Raw genomic sequence first — 21550 nt, 5'->3', positions numbered from 1 at the left:
AAATTATCAAAATATAGTTAAAATAATTTTGAAAAACAAATGTACATAATTACATAGTTGGGTAGGCTTGCCAAACCACCTTTTTTTTTTAGCCGGCATTGAAGGTTAAGATTAAGATTAATAGGATCTCTTGGCAGACTGGAAAATTCAGAGGAGTTGCACTGCCCATCTATTCCAAGCCTGTAAGTCACATGGGCTCAGGAACCTTTACTAAACCGCTTCTCGCATGCAAGCCAACTGCTTCTTCTTAAAATAAAACTGCCACTGAAGAGCAGCAACACTGTGGGTGCAAAGGAACTGCTAAATTCTAGTGAAGAAAACAGACCATTTTCACCAGCCAAGATGTCGGACAGAAGCCCCTTTGAAACGGACATGTTAACCCTTAACCGATATGTCATGGAGAAAGGACGGCGGGTTAAAGGGGCCACAGGAGAACTGACCCAGCTGCTGAACTCCATGCTCACTGCCATAAAGGCCATCTCTTCAGCGGTTCGGAAGGCAGGCCTTGCTCATATGTGAGTTGCACAGAATTGGGGAGGATAAGAATTGTTTTAAATATAAAGGGGGGGGGGTGAGCATTGGGAATTCCTTCTTTTAAACACAGCATGAAGCTTTTAAACTAAGTGGCATGGCCAGAATAGCAGTATGGGAATTCCATGTGCCTGGAATGAAAGAAGGCTAGTATCGCAGTCACGGTGTATGTTAAATTACAGAAACTCCACAATCAAATGGTCACTGATTTTAGTTTGGCCAAAGTTTTAAGAATAACTACTGCAACTAACTACTGACTGCTTTAATAATGGGAGTGGCAGCACCTGTAATTACCTGTATTACTATTTACTTTTAAAGAAATGGGAATAGGCTGCTTTTCTTGTGTAGCCCATTTCTATTGCCATCAAGGTCAAACAAGAAGGTCAAGCAGTTAATTTGGCTTAAGGTGCAGTCAGAATTTACACAGTCTGAAGTGATTGGAATGGCACTGTCTTCATTCAGCATGGACGTACATTTTGGCCATTGTATAGAAACCCACTCTTATAAAATTCATATTAAAACGAGTGACTCATTTCTTCATCTCATGCATAAATTTTTAAAAAGAAATTGCCACCACAACTCTAAGTGGCACTATACAAAATGTGAGCACTTCAGAGAATAGTATACAAAACATGCAGTTATTACAAATCTTTATTCAGAAGCATATCCCATTATGTTCAGTGGTACTTAACTCCAGTTGCTAGACTACAGTTCCTATCACTGCAGATTACCATTGGCTAGTACTGACGTGAGCTGTAGTCCAACAACATCTGAAGGATATATCCTTTCTGGTTAAAGAGTTATAATTAACATTATGACAATGTTAAATGTAAGCTAGTATAAAAACAGCTTTCAGAGAGTATACTCCGATTATTAGTTTTGTTTGGTTGGCTCTCCCATTAGGCTGGAAAAATACCGCCAAGGAGAATCTTTGTTACACAGTAATTTTAACTGTTCCTTACTTTTGTTCAGCAACAATTATATATGGAAGTTTCCCCACTAGGAATTTTGTGTGGAACTGTCATCCTTCGTTTATTCCAGGGGAACCCTATCCCATCATTGTGGTCCTGTGTTTTAGCTGTGATTCTTCCATCTGTCATGCTCTAGAGCAGGGGTTGGCAACCTAAGGCCCAGGGGCCACAAGCGGCCCATGGGGGTTGTTTAACCGGCCCATGGACCCCCGCCGCCCGCTCAGTCGGCTCCCATGCTCCGTGCTAAAGTGGCATGGAACAGAACAGGGACCGCCTTCCATGATGCTGGTTGGCTTCCCATTAGTTGCAGGAAGTTCCTTCAACCAATGGGAAGCTGTGCACGCCTCCTCTGCACCAGAAGGAGTGCTGGAAATAGCGCTTGCGTATGTGTGTGTGTGTGTGTGTGTGTGCACGCACACTCTGGCTCACCGCAGCGTCTGTAGGATCATGAACCGGCCCAAGCCACAAAAACTTTGCCGACCCCTGCTCTGGAGCTAGGGTCTCAGTCCAAAGAGGACAAAGCTTTTTACAAAAATATCCAAGAATTCAAGATGCAGCATGATCTCAGCAAGCCAAACTCAAGGGAACTCACTCTGAAACTCACCTACAGATGGTACTTAACACCACAGAAACTGGAGCTGATACACCCAGGAACCTCACCAAGATGTTGGGGAGGCTGCACTTCCACATGCACATACCTCCACATGTGGCGGGAATGCCCTAAAATCCAACCCTTCTGGACAGCAGTCCTACAAAATAACTAAATAGCAGTCCTGCAAAATAACTAAACAGGTATTAGAACTCACCCCAGAACTGGCCCTACTGAACACCTTCCAAGATCATAATGACCACTCATATAATACAGAGCTTATAACCCACCTACTCTCAGCAGCCTCATAGCCATACATTGGCGACCCCTGTCAGAAGTAACCCTGAACCAATTACTGTCTGGGAATTGACCTTGCTAGAAAAGCTAACCAACAAACTGAAATTGACACAGGAACAAATAGAAGAGGACGCCTTCACCCCAGTATGGCTCTCCTTTATCACCGACAGCTTACGAATCAATCTAGCTTACCTGACCCAACAAGCCCCCCCCCACTCACAAATGCAAAGAAATCCCACTGCAGCCAGCCACACCCTGCCCCCAGATCCCTCTCACTACCAAAGAAATGTAATAAATGAATAGAAAGAGAATCTACCGAGTTGACACTGACACAAAACCCCAAACATACACTAAAGAAAAGAATATAAGCCTCACCCCCCCTTCTTCCCCCAACCTTATACAGTGGTACCTCAGGTTACATGCACTTCAGGTTACGTATGCTTCAGGTTACATACGCTTCAGGTTACAGACTCTGCAAACCCAGAAATAGTGCTTCAGGTTAAGAACTTTGCTTCAGGATGAGAACAGAAATCGTGCTCCGGTGGCGCAGCGGCAGCAGGAGGCTCCATTAGCTAAAGCGGTGCTTCAGGTTAAGAACAGTTTCAGGTTAAGAATGGACCTCCGGAATGAATTAAGTACTTAACCCGAGGTACCACTGTACTGTACTCAACACTAATGTCTCACTAATTGTAAGAAAGACTGTACCACCCGAAAAAAGGCACGAGCTTTTTTTAAACCAAGGAAATCTTCAGTAAAAATAAATCTTAAAAAACAAGCCAAACTCAAGCACAGAGAATCAGTCTAGGGCCAAAACATTATCCGGAAGCAAGGTCAGAAAACCTCCCATCTTTGTCTCACAGGGAGCTCAGCCAGGCAGTGGAACTGTAAGCAGAAACAAAGAATCAGAAAACTGCATTGTTTCCAGCAAAAGGAAGACTCTAGAAGGAGGCCTTAAATACTTCCTAAACCACTCTCTAGCCACAGCAACTAATTGTGAAGGACCATCAGGCACTCCTTGCTCTTGAGTAAACCCCATACTCGGGGGTAGACTGGTAACTCTGGGTCTGTAGACATTACACTGTGCTCTTTGGTCTTTACCTGAAGTTGTTGACCCGGTGCTTTCAAGGAGCTATTCTACCTCCTCTTTTGACAGCTCCAGGAGTTCCTTGTCTGGTATCGACCTAGAGGTCCCTCAGGGGGATCCAGAACACTGGATTTAGGGGGCTCTGTCTGCTCCTCAAGGTTCTGGACCTATGGGGAGTCTGGTTCATCTTTTACCAGACAGCAAAATATCTGTGACTTCCCCCCACCCCAAGGAATTGAAATAGTAGAAGAATCTCCACAAGTTTACATACCTTTAGCACAACTTCTGTCTTTTTAAAAGGGTGGGGTTTTTTTACATGTATCAGGAAAGTGAACCTATCGCAGATCAGCCACACATATTCATTATTTGTAATCAGTGGTTTAAGCTTTTAGGATGAGCCCGACACTATCGTTCTGCATTGTTTTTAATTGTATTTTAACTCTCTTGCAGTTCTGTTTGTACACCACCCCGGCTCTATATTTTATTTAATATCTATATGACATTTGCAATGGGAGCCATTTTATGAGCCAATTTTTAGAAGCAACTTTTTAATTATGGCTAACACACTTTTCAGGCTATACAGTAGTCATAGGTGTGTGTGCCAGAGGTGTTTAGTAATAATTAAAAATTCAGTGAAATAAATAAAGCAGCACCTACCTCAGGGTTTGTAGCGAATGTGTGATGAGCTTCAAATTGCTCCATCCATAGCATGAGTAGAATGTACACACAGGAACTCAATACTGTGGATTGTCAATGGCAATTTTGCTTGCAGCTTACAGTAGAAGAGCAAAGACGGAGTAAAATAAGTCCTTGTGAAGAGAGAAGCAGGATCGCTAAAACCTAACTCAACACAGGTGTGCACATTGAGTTGAATGCCTGCATGAACTTGATGCCGTAACGCCAACACCTGCAGGGCTTACTTCATGTGATCATGACCCCTATTTCCCCAGGATTTGCAAAAGTTCAAAGAGTTGTACAGTTGTATATGCTAGGGACATTCAAGTGAACAAGTCATGTGTGAATCCACTTTCCCTGCCATACATTTATAATGACGTTTGCCCACCCCTTCCTTGTCTCTAAAATATTATGAACATTTCCAAATGCAGTAATAATAATAATATAATAATAATTTATTATTTATACCCCGCCCATCTGGCTGGGCCTCCCCAGCCACTCTGGGCGGCTTCCATAAAAACAAAAAATACAGTAAAATATCACACGTTAAAAACTCCCCTGAACAGGGCTGCCTTAAGATGTCTTCTGAATGTCAGGTAGTTGTTTATCACTTTGATATCTGCTGGAAGGGCGTTCCACAGGGTGGGCGCCACTACCGAGAAAGCCCTCTGCCTGGTTCCCTGTAGCTTTGCTTCTCGCAATGAGGGAACCACCAGAAGGCCCTCGGCGCTGGACCTCAGCATCCGGGCAGAATGATGGGGGTGGAGACGCTCCTTCAGGTATACTGGACCGAGGCCGTTTAGGGCTTTAAAGGTCAGCACCAACACTTTGAATTGTGCTCGGAAACATACTGGGAGCCAATGTAGGTCTTTCAAGACCGGTGTTATATGGTTTCGGCGGCCACTCCCAGTCACCAGTCTAGCTGCCGCATTCTGGATTAGTTGTAGTTTCTGAGTCACCTTCAAAGGTAGCCCCACGTAGAGTGCATTGCAGTAGTCCAAGCGGGAGATAACCAGAGCATGCACCACTCTGGCGAGACAGTCTGCAGGCAGATAGGGTCTCAGCCTACGTACCAGATGGAGCTGGTAAACAGCTGCCCTGGACACAGATTTGACCTGTGCCTCCATGGACAGCTGTGAGTCCAAAATGACTCCCAGGCTGCGCACCTGGTCCTTCAGGGGCACAGTTACCCCATTCAGGACCAGGGAATCCTCCACACCTGCCCGCCTCCTGTCCCCCAGAAACAGTACTTCTGTCTTGTCAGGATTCAACCTCAATCTGTTAGCCGCCATCCATCCTCCAACCGCCTCCAGACACTCACACAGGACCTTCACTGCCCAGTAGTATTATCTATTTGTTTTTAGAAATCTGTATGCTGCCCTTCAAAATTTTATTCCAGGGCAGGGTACAACATACTTCACAATTAAAAAATAAAACAATAAAATATGGACATGAAAACACTAGAGCAGAGTGAAGTCATAAGCTGGAAGCTTGTGAAAGGAAGTAGATACATCTCTTGAGAAATGAATATATGTTGAAGACTAATCGGTCATGCAGCCAAATTGTTATTGTGCTGTTGTTATTACTCCATATTGTCTGTTTCCATTTCTCTCCCACAATATTTTTTTATCTGTTAAGATTGCATTGTCTCTGCTCACTCACACACAAACTATTGTTATCGTGTTTAGAGTCTCAGATCCAGCTCACTGAATCAATGGCGATGTGTCAGTCTTCACGTCCTAAGCATGCTTACCCGAAATCAAATCAATAAGGCTGTCCTCTGAGTGCATAGGAAAGGGCATAGAAACTTCTATGTAAGCTTTCTTCTGTGGTATGAGGAGAATATTTTAGCACTGATAGTTGATTCATGTGCTATTAGGTCCATAGAGCCATTGCATCATGATTGTAATTTTCTCTTGACGGTGTTGTGCTAATACAGATTAGGATCACCCATGTATCGTGGGGATTATCCCCAGGCTGTCAAGCAAAATAAAACTATAGTGTATTGCTGTAACTAGCATCCAGCTGAGTTTTCTGAACAGATGAGTTCAGGTTTTAATTTAGATTTATCACTAGTAAAGGGTTTGGGAAGTCCTTATAAATCTGGGGCAATTACATGAGGGACAGTTTGAGTCATGTCAGTGTGAAAGTCAAGTAAAAGTAAGGAAATAATGTAAAACAGTATTGCAGTATAATGTGTACTTTTCGGTGTTCCCTTACTATAATAACGAAGCCCTTTCCTATAGGTTCGGAATAGCTGGCACTGTGAATGTGACTGGGGATGAACAGAAGAAGCTTGATGTTTTATCTAATTCTCTGGTTATTAACATGCTACAGTCCTCCTACAGCACATGTGTCCTGGTTTCAGAGGAGAATAAAGAAGCTATTATTACTCCAAAAGATAAGAGGGTCGGTACACATTCAGATTGACTGGGAAAAGGGGCTGTTCTCTCCTTTTAGCAGCAGATGGCACAATTGTATTTCTGAAGAGAAAAGAACTCGTTTCCTTGATTACCTGAAAGATGCTAAACACAACTGCATTCCAGAAAGGGAGACAGATTAAATAAATGGAAACTGAGCAATGGGGTCTGTGTGATTACTAAACTGAATAAAGTGATATGTACATGAAATGTACAGAATTGTAGTTTTGTGGAGGTAGTGCTGAGGCAGTGTTCTCTGCCTCTCAGAAAACTATAATTCACAGGGTTCTAGGGAGGGTGGTGAAGCCATGAAAGTTATACCAGCGTATTTTAGTATAATACAAAATTGTTTCAGTGCGTAGTACTCCAGCCAGATTTGAAAGATTAAGAGAGAGAAAACATTTTTATTTATTTGCTTTTCATTTGATTCGTTCCTCCTCTTTCAGGGTAAATATGTCGTGTGCTTTGATCCACTGGATGGCTCCTCCAACATAGACTGCTTAGCTTCGATAGGAACTATATTTGCTATTTACAAGAAGGTAAGTTGAGAAATGGAACAAAATGGGGGTTCAGCCCTCTTCCTCCTCACCCCTAAATGCATGATGTCTATGACATAAGTGTGTATCACTAAATGCAGGCAAATTGTGAAATAGACTATGACTTGAAAGTGGAGACAAGGTATGTACCTTTCCCTCTTTATTTGTTTTGTAACACACAAAAAACTTTAGTAAAAACTATTTTTTTAAAAATGGGAGTTTGGTAGAATTTATTCCCAGAAAGTCGGTATGGGATTGCAGCTTCAAGTCTCAAAGCAATACTACAACATGTATGAAATGTAAAAATATGGTGATTCTCTAATTATTATTTGTTAAGGACAGTAGTAACTTGGCAGCATTTTTTATTTTTATATCTTCGCTATGTTGTGGGTATCCAAATAAATAATTTTGCTTGCAAATGCCATACATATACTTGCTAACTCCATGCTAATGATGCAGAAAATTACTCCTAGAACTTGAATCCCAACAACAACTCTATGAGGTAGGTTTGGCTGAGAGGCAGATCATATATTACTGTATTTTTTGCTCTATAAGACTCACTTTTTTCCTCCTAAAAAGTAAGAGGAAATATGTGTGTGTCTTATGGAGCGAATGCAGGCTGCGCATGTTCTGGCTTCTGAGATTCAGAATATTTTTTTTCTTGTTTTCCTCCTCCTAGGTGTGTCTTGTGGTCTTATAGAGCAAAAAATACATTAATTTCCTAAGATTCAGAAAAATCACCACAAGATGATTAGGTGAGAAAATGGGCTTGTGAAAGGGGTCTCCATGTGGCAAGATTGGAAGTTAAGGTGTCCTGGAAAATGCTAGAACTATTAACAATATTCTGGAGTTTGAACAGCAACAAAAATATTTTAACATGTACAGAAGCATTGTGAATTGTTTCCAAGAGTTCTTCATTAGATGAATATTCTATTGCCACTAGCTGCCAGTTAGATACTGGGCTAAGTTAGTACTGCTGTACAAAACCATATACAGCAGCCGATCCATTCTGTACAATGCAAGAATTGGGCCTTTAGTGTGGTGGCACCTAGCCTTTGGAACTCCCTCCCACTGCATAGCAGACAAGCACACTCTTTACTCTTTTTAGCACCTATTGGAGGCCTTCCCTTTTCAACAAGTCTTTTATCCCAGCCTATCTACATATTGGATTTGAAATGGTTTTCCTTGCTCCTGTTTTTATTATTATTAAATTGCTGTGGGATGATTCATGGGAAGCACTTGGAGAGTGAAATAAATAGATAGATAAAAATAACACTGTCTGTTTACTGCCATTTTTTAACTACTGCTGGATGTGCCCCTCCTATGGTTCTCTATTTGCGATTCGTCGCTGAATTATCACTTGAGATCCTCTTACAAAAATGTCCCCAAACTCTACCTCGTTATATCGGGTGTCGATACAAACCTTTCACAAGGGCCTGTTGTACAATGTGCGCCATAACTGGGAGAGAGTCCTATTTGAATTTGTGGTTTTATTTTTCTTCTTCTTCAAATGCTTTTTAACAATAACGGCAAAATACTTGAGATTTGAGTACAACCATCACTTTCCCCTTAGACATCAGAAGACGAGCCTTCTGAGAAAGATGCTTTGCAGCCGGGACGCAACATCGTCGCAGCCGGCTATGCTTTGTATGGGAGTGCAACTTTGGTAGCCCTTTCCACGGGGCAAGGAGTGGACTGCTTCATGCTGGATCCGGTACCTGTGCAAACATTCATTACTAATACTATTTTCTGCCGCCCTCTCGTATTCATATGAAATTCGCCCCACCCTTTCAGCATGTGGAGTGTAGCTCCCTTCCTGGCCACTCATTTTGAGTGATTGCATTGCTTCCTGCCCTCACTTTGCATCACACTATCATTTAGCATCCCTTATTAGGTAGCTAGAAGGACAACTAAATTATGTCACCAGTGAGAAGGAAGAATTTGGTAGAGAAATGCTGCTCAAGCCTCATCTGATGGGTGCTTCAAACAAGCTTCAAAAAAAGTAACGGAAAGGGTGAGGGCGGATGAGAGTCAGGAGATATCTGAGCGCCCTTTAAAACCCTCTTTTTCCACAGCAAAAAAGCAAATATTACAAATGCACTGTAAGTTTCCTGGACTCTCTTTTTGAAAAGGAACTCATATTGCAATCCCATGCATGTTTATTCGGAAGGGTGTTCCATTGGTCTCGTACCCCGGCAAGTATATTTAGGATTGCAACCAAGCCTTATTACTCTTTGAAAAAGTAGGGAGCATGTAACTGTATATTTAGGGTCGTAACTGGACAAGCCTCAGAACGTCAAGGAAGTAAACACATGGCATTTATTACTTGTGACATGCTTTAACTATTCTGCAGGCTCTCGGCGAGTTCATTCTGGTGGAAAAAGATGTAAAAATCAAGAAGAAAGGGAAAATCTACAGCCTCAATGAGGGCTATGCCAAGTACTTTGATCCTTCAGTGACAGAGTATTTACAAAAGAAGAAATTTCCTGAGGTAATATACCATTTTATTGCAACTCTATCGTGGGTGCTACTACTGTCTGTGAAACTGAGCAAATCTCATCATCATTATACATAATCATCATTATACATAAAGCACAGTTTACGCTGGGATACATTTTATGTGGGCATAGCTAGTTTTTTGGTTGACCGCTAAGCTTTTTTTTGGCAGATTGCCCCCAAAAGTTGTTGAGCTTTTTGGGGGGAGATAATGGGTAACAGGACATTACGGGGGGGGGGCAGAACCTCAGTTAATTTAGTATTTTAAATGGAGCTCCCCCCCCCCCCGGAAACGTCCGTGACATTTTATCTTCCGGTACCATGGAAATCCTACGCCGTAACAATTGCTATTTCCTTTGAGAGGGAATGTGACATGGTGCCAATGGAAGCTTGGAGGTGAGGATTATTCAGGGGGAAGGCTGCAATCTTGATTTAGATCCTCCATGGCTGTTATTTTTAAAGCAAAAGGCAAGATACATTAAAAGCACATATGAATTTAATGTATCATCTTTCTTGCCTGCTTCTGCTCTATCTGGCTATACCAGGGATCGGCAACCTAAGGCCCATGGACCAGAAGCAGCCTGCAGAGGTCATTTTACCAACCCACAACTGAGTTGCCCACTTGCGCGCTGCACTAAACCAGCGCAGCGTGGGGACTTGTTTCCACGGCGCCGAAAATCGCATCTGCGCAGACACCAAAAATTGTGTCTGAGCGGGGGGCCGCGCTCACACACACATGTGACCCGGCCCATGGAGGGATCTCTGCGGGACTGATCCGGTCCAGGCAAGATAAACCTTGCTGACCCCTGGGCTATACCTTCCTATACCAGTCCCAGGCACTTCCCAGCGGTTCCCTTCCTCTTCCTGTAACCTAGGTTGTTACATTTTCCTATCCTTGGGAACTAGGTGAGTCAAACATTCAAGTCAGCGTTGACACCAAACCACAGAAGCGAATATAGAACCATGTGTATTTAAATTGCAAAGTCGGAGCCTTGAAATATGAAAATGCAGAAAGTGCATTCACTTTGCAGGTGAAATAGCTGTACAGTGGTACCTCTGGTTAAGTACTTAATTCGTTCCGGAGGTCCGTACTTAACCTGAAACTGTTGTTAAACTGAAGCACCACTTTAGCTAATGGGGCCTCCTGCTGCTGCCGCGCTGCCGGAGCACGATTTCTGTTCTCATCCTGAAGCAAAGTTCTTAACCTGAAGCACTATTTCTGGGTTAGCGGCATCTGTAACCTGAAGCATATGTAAGCTGAAGCGTATGTAACCAGAGGTACCACTCTATATGCTATTAGACTCTATTCAAACAAACGAAGCTCCTCAATCTATGTAAAATAAATGCACCATGTTAGACGCTTGTGGCTCCTATCTCTCCCAGAGGACCACATTCTCTTCCCTTATCTCTCACTGACGCTAAAAGGGTGCACTTTAACTGGGGACAAACTGGATCGCAGCAAGAGAGGTCAGAACATTGGTTGTTCCCTTTGGTATGGGCAAATTGCAAGATGCTTGCAACATAAGAAGTCTGCATCAGAAGCCTCAGTTATTTGCACTCAAATCTACTTTAAATAGAAGGGAGCAAAAGTCAATGTTGTCGTATTTGTTGATTTGAGAGTTCTTAAGATGTGTCTGCAAATGAAGACCCATGACAACATGTGGCAGATAAGGGGCAGGCAAAGGAAAGAGTAAGGTGCTTAGTGGAGATTAAAACATTCCTATACAAAGGCAGCTTCACTTGGCTTCAGCTGGAAAGGAGTGAGGCAGCAAAACAGTTACAGCCTTCAAGCCACTGAAAATGCCAGTGCAAATGGTGACTGTTATGTGTGTGTCCATTTGACACATGACTGCCGATGTGCGGGTCCTTTTGAACCCAGAAGAAGGCAGAACGGGCTTATGCTCGCTCTGCCAACATGTGGGGGGCCCAGGAACAGAACCCCTGCGCAAAATGTTAACTGCCTGTACTCAGGAAGTCTGCATTCACATGGCTGTTTATTCACAGCTTTCCCCTAACTGTTACGTTCTGCATTATATTTGAGCTTTAAAGGTAAAGGGACCCCTGATCATTAGGTCCAGTCGTGACCGACTCTGGGGTTGCGGCGCTCATCTCACTTTAATGGCCGAGGGAGCCGGAGTACAGCTTCTGGGTCATGTGGCCAGCATGACTAAGCCGCTTCTGGTGAACCAGAGTAGTGCACGGAAGCGCCGTTTACCTTCCTGCCGGAGTGGTACCTATTTATCTACTTGCACTTTGACGTGCTTTCGAACTGCTAGGTTGGCAGGAGTGGGGACCAAGCAATGGGAGCTCACCCCATCATGGGGATTCAAATCGCCAACCTTCTGATCTGCAAGTCCTAGACTCTGTGGTTTAACCCACAGTGCCACCTGTGTCCCTTTGATTTGAGCTTTAACAGCATGCAAAAACTGCTTCTGGAACCATAGTGGGATGTAGTGCAAGTTTAGGACTCACTTCCATGTTATTTGCTTTCAGAGAAAAAACCTGTTTGTAAATAATATAGATATAAGCAGTGTTTTTTTTCTGGGGACTACGCAGGGGTACACATACCCCTAAACATTTTGTGAATCTTTGCACTTTTGTCCATTTACTGTATTTGTTTCTCCCAATTTGAACTATAAAATGGTGATTTTTTTTGAGTCAAAATGGGAGTTCACCTAAACATTTTTGTAGAAGAAAAGCACTGGATACCGGTACTAAACTTGCGTTCTATTCCACTATAGTTTCAGCTTTGGCTTTTACATCATATGAAAGCTCAAATATCATGCAGAAATTAACAGTTAGGCAAATAGCAGTTTATGCGACTACAGCCCAAGTGTTCTCAAGGGGCAGCCCTGATTTTTATGGAGCAGCCCCCCCACCCGGCAAAAAAACCCCCCAAAACCCAGAGCTGTCCTTGTGCTTAAAGAACCACAATTTAAAATAAAAAAAAATAGGTAGAAAAGAACTAAGCAGCATTTCCTTAGTATCAAGTATCAATGGTATGTTGGTGTTGCTCTAGCAAATACTAACATAATATTTATGTGTCATACAAAATAACTCAAGATATATGGTAGAAAACTTCCTGCTAGTAGTGTAATGGCTAAGTACTAAAGCAACGACACCCTTCCTGCTCTTTGCATCTATATTTTCTTTGGAATGCTCTAAACTCAATACAGGTATTACCTGATTCCGCTTATGAAATATCCTATTGTGTTAAAGCCAGTACAACAAATAAAAGAAAAATAAAGAGGTGTTGGTACTCTGTACTGGGTAATGACATCACAAAAATGACCAAGTAAAGCTATATGTTAACAATTTTCCAAGCTTGTCACACTGAATTTTTATTTATTTATTAATTTGTTCGTTAGATTTCTTAATGGCTCCACTTACATGGATCTCAGGCTGGTCAACAAGGCAGTAATAAAACATGAAAAATCAAAAAGCTACTAAAATAACACAGCAGAGTCTATCAACAAGCATAAAGCAGGACTCAACAATGGGCAGGATTCTCCTATAGGATTGTTAATTTACACAACCAACTCTTAAGTATATTTACTTGAAAGCAAGTCTCACATTTTTTAATTGGGTTTCCTCCAAGTAAGTTAGGCATACCTGGGTTTGCTGTAGTCAAAACAAATGTAATGCGAAACCATAGTTCACTTTTACATAGTGAGCTTTAGAATAGTGAACTCTCCCTTCCTTCCTGCTATAGTCTATGGCCTAATTAAAATCAAAATCATTAATTCTCTCCCCGCTCCTTTCTCCTCATTTTTCTCATGGCAAAGGAGGAGATCAAAAGCTTCTTTTGAAGTTTTAAAGTAACCAGAATGCCTCATGTCCAAACTTGAGAATCTATAGGTTCCCCAAGATTGGACTTAAAGGAGATTTCTGGTTATTTTAAAAGTTTAAAAAGTAGATGTTTCCATTTTTCTCTTCTGGCATACACCAGAGCAGTGCAAAGAACTCACACACAAGTGTGAGTTGCACTGTGACTTGTACACAAAACACTTCTTAAACAATAGCTTAGCTTAACCTCTGAACCTGTCACTGGGATTCCAAGACCATGACTTCCAATTGCCCTTGTAAATTTGGTGTTCTTTTTATTCTAATCTGAGGGTATCCCTTTAAATAAATTCCTTGCGTCATTCCCCACCCCCATAGTGAGATCATAATGATTTCATTGCTAGCTGAATGGATTGAGGTAAAATTAGCCTTATGCAAAATGTATAAGCACTCTGTAGACTGGAAAGGCTATTGTTTGTGCTGTAATGCATTACAGTAACTTACAGTTTCTTGGAAACAGAGAAGTGGGTTTGATTTTGTAGAAACCTGAACTGCTTGGCACAGGTTTCAAAAAGTAAGCAGTTGAGTAGGCACTTCTGTTTTATCCTGTCTTATTTTTGTAAACTCCGGGTACATTCGTCAGAACATGACCTGAAAACCTGACATTTAAAATCGACTGCTTGTGCAATTTGTAACAAACAAAAAGAGCAAGCACAAAACAAATCAAGGAAATGACATCACCATGCTACCTATATTTCAAACACAGAATCATACTGCGGAATCCAATGATAGTTCAGTTGTGTTCCATAACTTGCTCACATGAATATCAGTTCATTCATATCCAGTAACAAAATGAAGCAGGTAGATGTAAACACACCCTGTACAAACCAGTTTAAGATGGTGCTATTTAGAATTTGTGCTATATTTGAAATGTTAGAACCTTAAAATCTCTAAGTAGCCAATAGGGTGGCTACCTTCTCTCGTCCTTGCCACCACCCGTCTTCCAGTAAGTCATAGTATGTCAGAATTAAACAGATGCAGCTCTCCCAGACATTTCATTGCAAAGTTATTATAGAACTTTGGTCAGGAAACCAGGTGGCAACTCTCCTTGTTCCACAGTTATCATGATCACAGGGCTTCCTGTTAATGGTGGTCAGATGCGTGGTTTTTGTTAGAGCTGCAGACAGCTTAAGCATCAATCACTGGGGGGGGGGGAGAATCACCTCCCAGTTATTCATTGGGGCTAAAGATAAAGGTAAAGGGACCCCTGACCATTAGGTCCAGTCATGACCGACTACTCTGGGGTTGCAGCGCTCATCTCACTTTATTGGCCGAGGGAACTTGCGTACAGCTTCCGGGTCATGTGGCCAGCATGACTAAGCCGCTTCTGGCGAACCAGAGCAGCGCACGGAAACGCCGTTTATCTTCCCGCCGGAGCGGTACCTATTTATCTACTTGCACTTTGATGTGCTTTCACCCCGTCGTGGGGATTCGAACCGCCGACCTTCTGATCAGCAAGTCCTAGGCTCTGTGGTTTAACCCACAGTGCCACCCGCGTCCTGCTCATTGGGGCTAGCATCATGTAAAATTCTGGAACTGGGACTTCTTGAAAATTTCATGCCACATGGCTGAATTTTCCATCTTCCCTGTGTCAAGCTTAAGTAATTAATCTGTACTCAAAGCTAATGAATTGTTTAAAAGCAGGAGGTCACTGAATCACAATTACTGGATTCACTGCCTGAAAGCCACCGAGCTGAGTTTCAAAATTCTTTAAATGCCTGGCTGCTCTCTTGCCCCTCCCCCATTGTAAGAGTGTCATCTTTTGAAAGTAAAAATGGTTCCCAGGTGCTGCTGGGGAAGGTCTTATGGCCAAAAAAGAATGTTTCCTATGCAAGAAGCCATTAAAGGAATTGAAACTCCATCAGATGTCCCTGTAACCCCAATATCTCAAATAACCTTTGAAGCCTCTTGTAACAGCTGTGCATGTTGCTGACTTATAGGAGACTGGTATCTATGAAGGGAAGCGGAACATGCTGCTCTGCTGCTCACTGCAGAATCATTTCTTTTGAGTTTTATGGCTGGTATTTCCTCCTTAAATTGCAGGTGCAAAGCCAGGGAACTTAAAAGCTGAGAACAAGTAACAGTACTTTCTTGGTTTTAAGCAAGAGCACAACAGATGGAGCCAATAAGCTTTCTCATGTTGCAGAATCTACCCCACAAAATGTGGGTAGATGACTCCTATTAGGAGCACTTAAGAAATGTTTGATTGAGTGGCATCACAGAGAACAATACACTTCTAGGATTCCAAGCAGAAGGAGACAAGTTACTACATCAATTATGACAATTCACACTATTGCTTTTTCAGGAAAAGAACATTGAATCCTTCCAAGTTTGTGATGTAGCATCAATTCCCTTTGTCATCTAAAATGGAAATCGATGAAACATGACCATTTGCCTTCTATCCTGATCCTCCACTGATACTGTTATCCACCCACAGCCTTTGCCTGCAAGATTATATTTCTGTCCTACAGCAGACGGGGATAACATGAGATTAACTGGTGAAAGAGCAACAACTATATCAGGTGTGGGGAACCCCTGGCCCTCCAAGTGTTGCTGAACTACAAATCCCATCAGTCCAGCAAGGATGGCCAATGGCCAAGGATAGTGAAAGTTCAGCAGCACATGGAGGCCAAAGGTTTCCCACACCTGGGCAGTGTCTTTGTTGATGTTAAAAGCAAAAGTCCCATATTTGATCAAGGATTTAGCAATCCTTAATATCTAACCAATCTTTTATACTTTAAGCCCAAATCATCATTTCGTGTGAGCAATAGTATTTTTGTGGACAGGTGTTCCTTGCATGGTTTTCCTCCACCTAGTTTCACCTTTTCCGTTGCAAATCAATGTGTGCAGAAACTGGCCAATATATCTACTCCTCTTTTCCATAGGAAGGTGTTTCTCCTTATGGAGCCAGATATGTGGGCTCCATGGTGGCTGATGTTCATCGTACCCTGGTGTATGGTGGGATCTTTTTGTATCCAGCTAACCAGAAGAGTCCAAAAGGAAAGGTAACTTTTTCTCATCCCATACTCGGTGTATAATTATATTGAAACAATAAAAGAGTTTTGTGGCACCTCAAAGAATAACACATTTATCATGGCATCATGGCGTGAGCTTTTGTGGATAATAATAGTATGCTATAATAATATATTATATAATAATATAATTTATATGCCGCCCACGTGACTGGGTTGCCCACAGATCTCTCAGGATCCCTAAGGGATTAAGAAAATAGGCAAAATTATATATTTGTGAGCCTATTTCATTTGATTACAGAACACTTTCTCCGAGTCCACAGTTTTAAAAATATGTCAGGGGTGGCAATGCAGATTCAACCACAAGTATTTCTGCTCAGGAAATCCTATTGGCTTATCTGCTGAATGATCGTAGGGTTTTCTTCTGGTGAAAAACAGAGCAAATACACAATCTTAAACATACTTGGACCGTACCTCTGAGTAAACATACATTTATTGTATTGCATTGTATTGTTACTTGCAAGCCAAGTGACATAATAAGGGCTCATGCATCATTTTTGGAGACCTAATACAGTACAAAGTTGTAATATGGGCCCTTTCCAATGCATATATGGCAATACCATTCATAGAATCTCATGTGTTATGCAATAAAGCTTTGTTTTTTAGTGCTACAATCTTCTACATTTCCGAAATTACAACATGATGCCCACTGGGGCTTTTCTACCCAGCATGCTCTCCCATTAATATTTTTTACATCTGGTTTGAAGAATAGTTCTATAGAGCTTCCTGAGTACTTTGTAATTTTAGAGTTGGCTTTATCTTCAAGGGTTTTTTAAAAAATCTGATGGATCAATGCAGCTGCAAACATTTCATAAATAGACCAAATCACTGTAAATCTTTGTTTTTATTATAGACTTTTCCATTGCAAAATCATTAATTCTTTCCAAAAAGTAAACTTCTCTTTCAGATAGCATTTGATGAATAAAATAGCTAGGTGGCTTAACTGTTTTTGCTGCATATGTGTGAACTAGTGATTTACTCACATTTTTTGTGTGCCTTTAAATCCTACCAGTAGCATTGTCTCACTGTGTCCCTGGGATCAATGTCTTTGATTAATGTCCACCCCTGGCTTCAGACATCCCTTCCTCTTGTCTCTGTACAAAGAGTTCTGGGACTGGTAGTTCCTGAGAGATCATGTCACTGCTTAGGGAAGCCCAACTTGATCTCTCTCAGACTACTAGTATGATCTCTGTGTTCTTGAGAAAGGCCATCAGTGCACTGTTTAGAATACTGCTGGTTCTGCTCTAATGCAGCTTCTGATTGGCTCCAGTGAATATCACAAGATCTGGAAAATAGGCACATAAATACAGCACATAAATATTTCTGTTAATATCCTTAAGTTGAATAGCCAATTTAGCATCAATTCACTTCTCCCTGGCATTGTAAGAGGGTGGGCTCTGGTAAAGTTTGCCCTCCCCACCAAATACTTTAGCCCTGCCATGCAGTTCATTAGTGAGCAAAATTACAAGGAAGAAGGGTTTGGATTTGAGATCCCGCTTTATCCCTACTCTAAAGAGTCTCAAAGCGGCTAACATTCTCCTTTCCCTTCCTCCCCCACAACAAACACTCTGTGAGGTAAGTGGGGCTGAGAGACTTCAGAGAAGTGTAACTAGCCCATGGTCACCCAACAGCTGCATGTGGAGGAGCAGGGAAGCGAACCCGGTTCACCAGATTACCAGTCTACTGCTCTTAACCACTACACCACACTGGCTCTCATTTCTTTGCTGGAAATTACTTTGCCTAAGCCTAAAAGATTGCACCTCAGCCTGTAACCCCAGCCAGCCTGCTGTGTGTGTTCCACAACCACAGCAAAGCCCCAATGAATAATAATAATTTATTATTTATACCCAGCCCATCTGGCTGGGTTTCCCCAGCCACTCTGGGCGGCTTCCAATAGAATATTAAAAACAATACAGCATCAGACATTAAAAATTTCCCTAAACAGTTGTCTTTTAAAAGTAAAATAGGTAAAAGTAAAATAGATGTCATCTGCTGGGAGGGCGTTCCACAGGGCAGGCGCCACTACCAAGAAGGCCCTCTGCCTGGTTCCCTGTAACCTACTTCTCACAGTGATGAATTCAACGGTTTTCTCATTCCGAAATAGTGGTTGGACTTGTTAGTTCCACTGATTGAATTTCAGTAGCAGAATGCTCAGTACTAAGAAATTTTATAAGTTCGTTGTGGACTGAATTAGGGTTATACAAGATTAGCGATTCTGTAAGAAACAATTGGTTAGTGCACAAAATGTTTTGTGGCCAAAAGGGAGAGGAAGGATGTCATGGTTGAACTGGCAGAGAATGACTTGACCGGCTGTACTCTTGTACTATGAAATGCAGCCCGTATTGTACATTTCTGGGCACAGACGCATGTTTGTGTCACATGCCTTTAACCTCTGCAAACTCCTTGTCAAATAATGCAGAGTACAAAGGGAAACAGAACATGGCCTTTTGCCCACCTATTCCTGAAGAGAACACAAGCAGTTTCAGATTCCTGGGCAGTTAAGAGAGCTGTAGGAGCCATTGTTAAGTTAGCAACAAGAAGTTACAGTAGTTTGGAAGAGTCCGAGAATGGATAAATAAGCTGGGATGCCAGTGTAGAATGTATTCCATATGGAAAAAATAGCCTAATAGTATGTAAATTCTACTCCGGTGGAGCTGGGAGCTTTAGAAAAAAGTCTCCAATGGGAATTTTTCCACCCTAAGGCTCCTAGCTAGTGGGAGAGGGGCCCTTATCTAGTGACAAGATAAGGGAAGTGATTTTGGCAAGTTCTTTCTTCTCCAACAGAAATAAATGGAACTTAGAAGTACTTAACGTTGCCTGGATTGTAGTATTTTTTAATAATAATAATAATAATAATAATAATAATAATAATAATGATACAGTGGTACCTCAGGTTACATACACTTCAGGTTACAGACTCCGCTAACCCAGAAATAGTGCTTCAGGTTAAGAACTTTGCTTCAGGATGAGAACAGAAATCATGCTCCGGCGGCGCGGCGGCAGCAGGAGGCCCCATTAGCTAAAGTGGTGCTTCAGGTTAAGAACAGTTTCAGGTTAAGTACGGACCTCTGGAACAAATTAAGTACTTAACCTGAGGTACCACTGTATTGTAATATACAGAGTATCTATAATTTGAAAAACTGTTTTAGTTGACAGTAAGTTCCCTGGTTGCTTTCTAAACTACCACCAACCACCTAAACCGAATAAAGGATTTTCTCTTCCGCCACAGCTCCGACTTCTTTATGAGTGCAACCCCATCGCTTTCATCATAGAGCAGGCTGGAGGAGTAGCTACCACCGGGACAGAAGCTGTGCTGGATGTGAAGCCAGAGTCCATTCACCAAAGAGTCCCTTTTGTTGTTGGTTCTCCGGATGATGTTCAAGAATACCTGAGCTTCGTGCAGAAACACGCAAAGAGCACCTCGTGATCTTCTTCTTTTCACTGCACACTGGGAAGAGGGTGATGCTTAAGAGTGAAAAAATTCCACCCTGCTGACAAGCAATAGAAAAAGCCATTTTTGTGTTTTTTTTTGAATAAAATGGTTTATTTTCTGCTAATGCAAAATATGACACTCCTCACCTCCGTTTCTGTGATACACAAATAAAAATGCAGCCTGCAGAATGGCGATTAGTGAACCAAGTGAGTCATTTGCCATCTTCCTCCTTTACTCAGATAAAACATTTGTCAATGTTCAAACCATCAGTTCAGCTAATCAGTCTGCTGCAGGTGTTTGTTTTCCATTCAGCCACATGAGACTACCCTTAGTCTTATGACCTGTGAGGTAACATGTTTATTTTCCCAATTTTACAGTGGGGCAGCTGATCAAAATCAGAAGGCAACTGTCCTTGGCTGCCAGGCTGCAACGACTGGACTTTGGTATAACCAACATGACCCCACATTGTTTTGATAAAGATGGCCTCTTTGTTTTCCAGTTTGGTAGCTTATTTATGCTTATTAAAAGTATCATATCTCTAAGCATGGATTTTCTCTCCAACTAGCTAACATAGATCACTTCTGTATATCAACCTTCCCCTGTGTTGGTCTGTTTGGATCAAAAGTCATTAAAACTCTTGGATAAAACCCTGTTTATTCCACATCCAGCGCACTCCCAACCACTAGTTTGAGAAGCTGTATACACATGATGTGAGTCACAAATATCTAGCCTCTATTTATCTCCTTGTTTCTTATACATCCTGTATTTTGATGCACACACACACACACACACCCCACCCAACCCAGCTTCGATCCAGATTGAGAAAAATGACTACCTAGCTGTTCTTTCAGCCAGTAATATGTACAGACCAACCTCAAAGTTAACAACAAATATTTCAGAGGAAGGCTCCAATATAGAATTGTTTAACTAAGAGTTGTTCACAAATTCATTTTCATTCAGTTTGGACTTAATTGGAATGCTGGACCTCTTACTACAAGTGTTAAATTCACAAAGTATATAGCTGGAATAATAATAACATCATAAGGACAGCAGTTATGAATGGGGGAAGTGGGTTTGTTACACAAGACCCCCCAAATCAATTTAATTGCATAACCTGAATGTTGTTGTTGTTTATTTATATATACCCCACCTTTCCCCCTGTTTTTTTAGTAGTTCTCATTTTTACACAAGTCCTGTCTCATGTAAAAATGAGAACTATTGAAAACATATTTGATGGTATGCGATTGAATCTGGCAATAGTCTGAAAGCACCCTTGGTCCTCTGACAATGGGTTTGGATATATCATATGTGTGTTTGTGAATACATGGTTGTTGCAGTCCTAATACACACAAATGCCTTAAGAATAACTCTCCTCACATCATTATGTGTCAAATGGATTTCAGCATGGACTGTTCCTCACCATAGCTAGGGAAAAGCAGTCTCTCGTTTGCAGAGGAAAGAATAAACCCATGGCCACATGCCCAGCTGAACTTGAAACATAGCAACATGTGCACATGCTCTGAGGAAACGCATAGATATATCTGCTAGAACATCTGAAGAGTCCAGTAAGAGTCCCAGCAAAACATTAGCATGCAAACAAGTCTTCTTTGGAATGCTTGAGATTATTATCTCTGCCTCGCTGG

General features: G+C 41.8%; 1 protein-coding gene across 1 annotated transcript; it reads left to right on the top strand.

Moving 5' to 3' along the window:
• The first annotated feature begins 218 nt into the window (after positions 1–218).
• LOC309380630 (fructose-1,6-bisphosphatase isozyme 2) lies at positions 219–20113 on the top strand. Its single transcript, XM_081930817.1, has 7 exons — positions 219–515; positions 6394–6556; positions 7014–7106; positions 8677–8817; positions 9457–9594; positions 16328–16447; positions 19704–20113. The coding sequence occupies exons 1-7, from the start codon at positions 343–345 to the stop codon at positions 19899–19901; spliced, it is 1026 nt and encodes a 341-aa protein (XP_081786943.1). The 5' UTR covers positions 219–342; the 3' UTR covers positions 19902–20113.
• Positions 20114–21550: the final 1437 nt, after the last annotated feature.

This window comes from Podarcis melisellensis, assembly GCF_964234715.1.
Source record: "Podarcis melisellensis genome assembly, chromosome: 11".
Lineage (NCBI taxonomy): Eukaryota > Metazoa > Chordata > Lepidosauria > Squamata > Lacertidae > Podarcis > Podarcis melisellensis.
The sequence above is the reverse complement of the archived record's forward strand: the minus strand, read 5'-3'. Positions and strand labels throughout refer to the sequence as shown.

Excerpts from the sequence above, each read along its gene's own strand:
- LOC309380630 (XM_081930817.1), top strand. The coding sequence starts at position 343 with ATGTCGGACAGAAGCCCCTTTGAAACGGACATGTTAACCCTTAACCGA. Across the intron at positions 9,595-16,327 it reads AAAAGAAGAAATTTCCTGAG|GAAGGTGTTTCTCCTTATGG; the intron begins GTAATATACCAT and ends TCTTTTCCATAG. Across the intron at positions 16,448-19,703 it reads AGAAGAGTCCAAAAGGAAAG|CTCCGACTTCTTTATGAGTG; the intron begins GTAACTTTTTCT and ends CTTCCGCCACAG.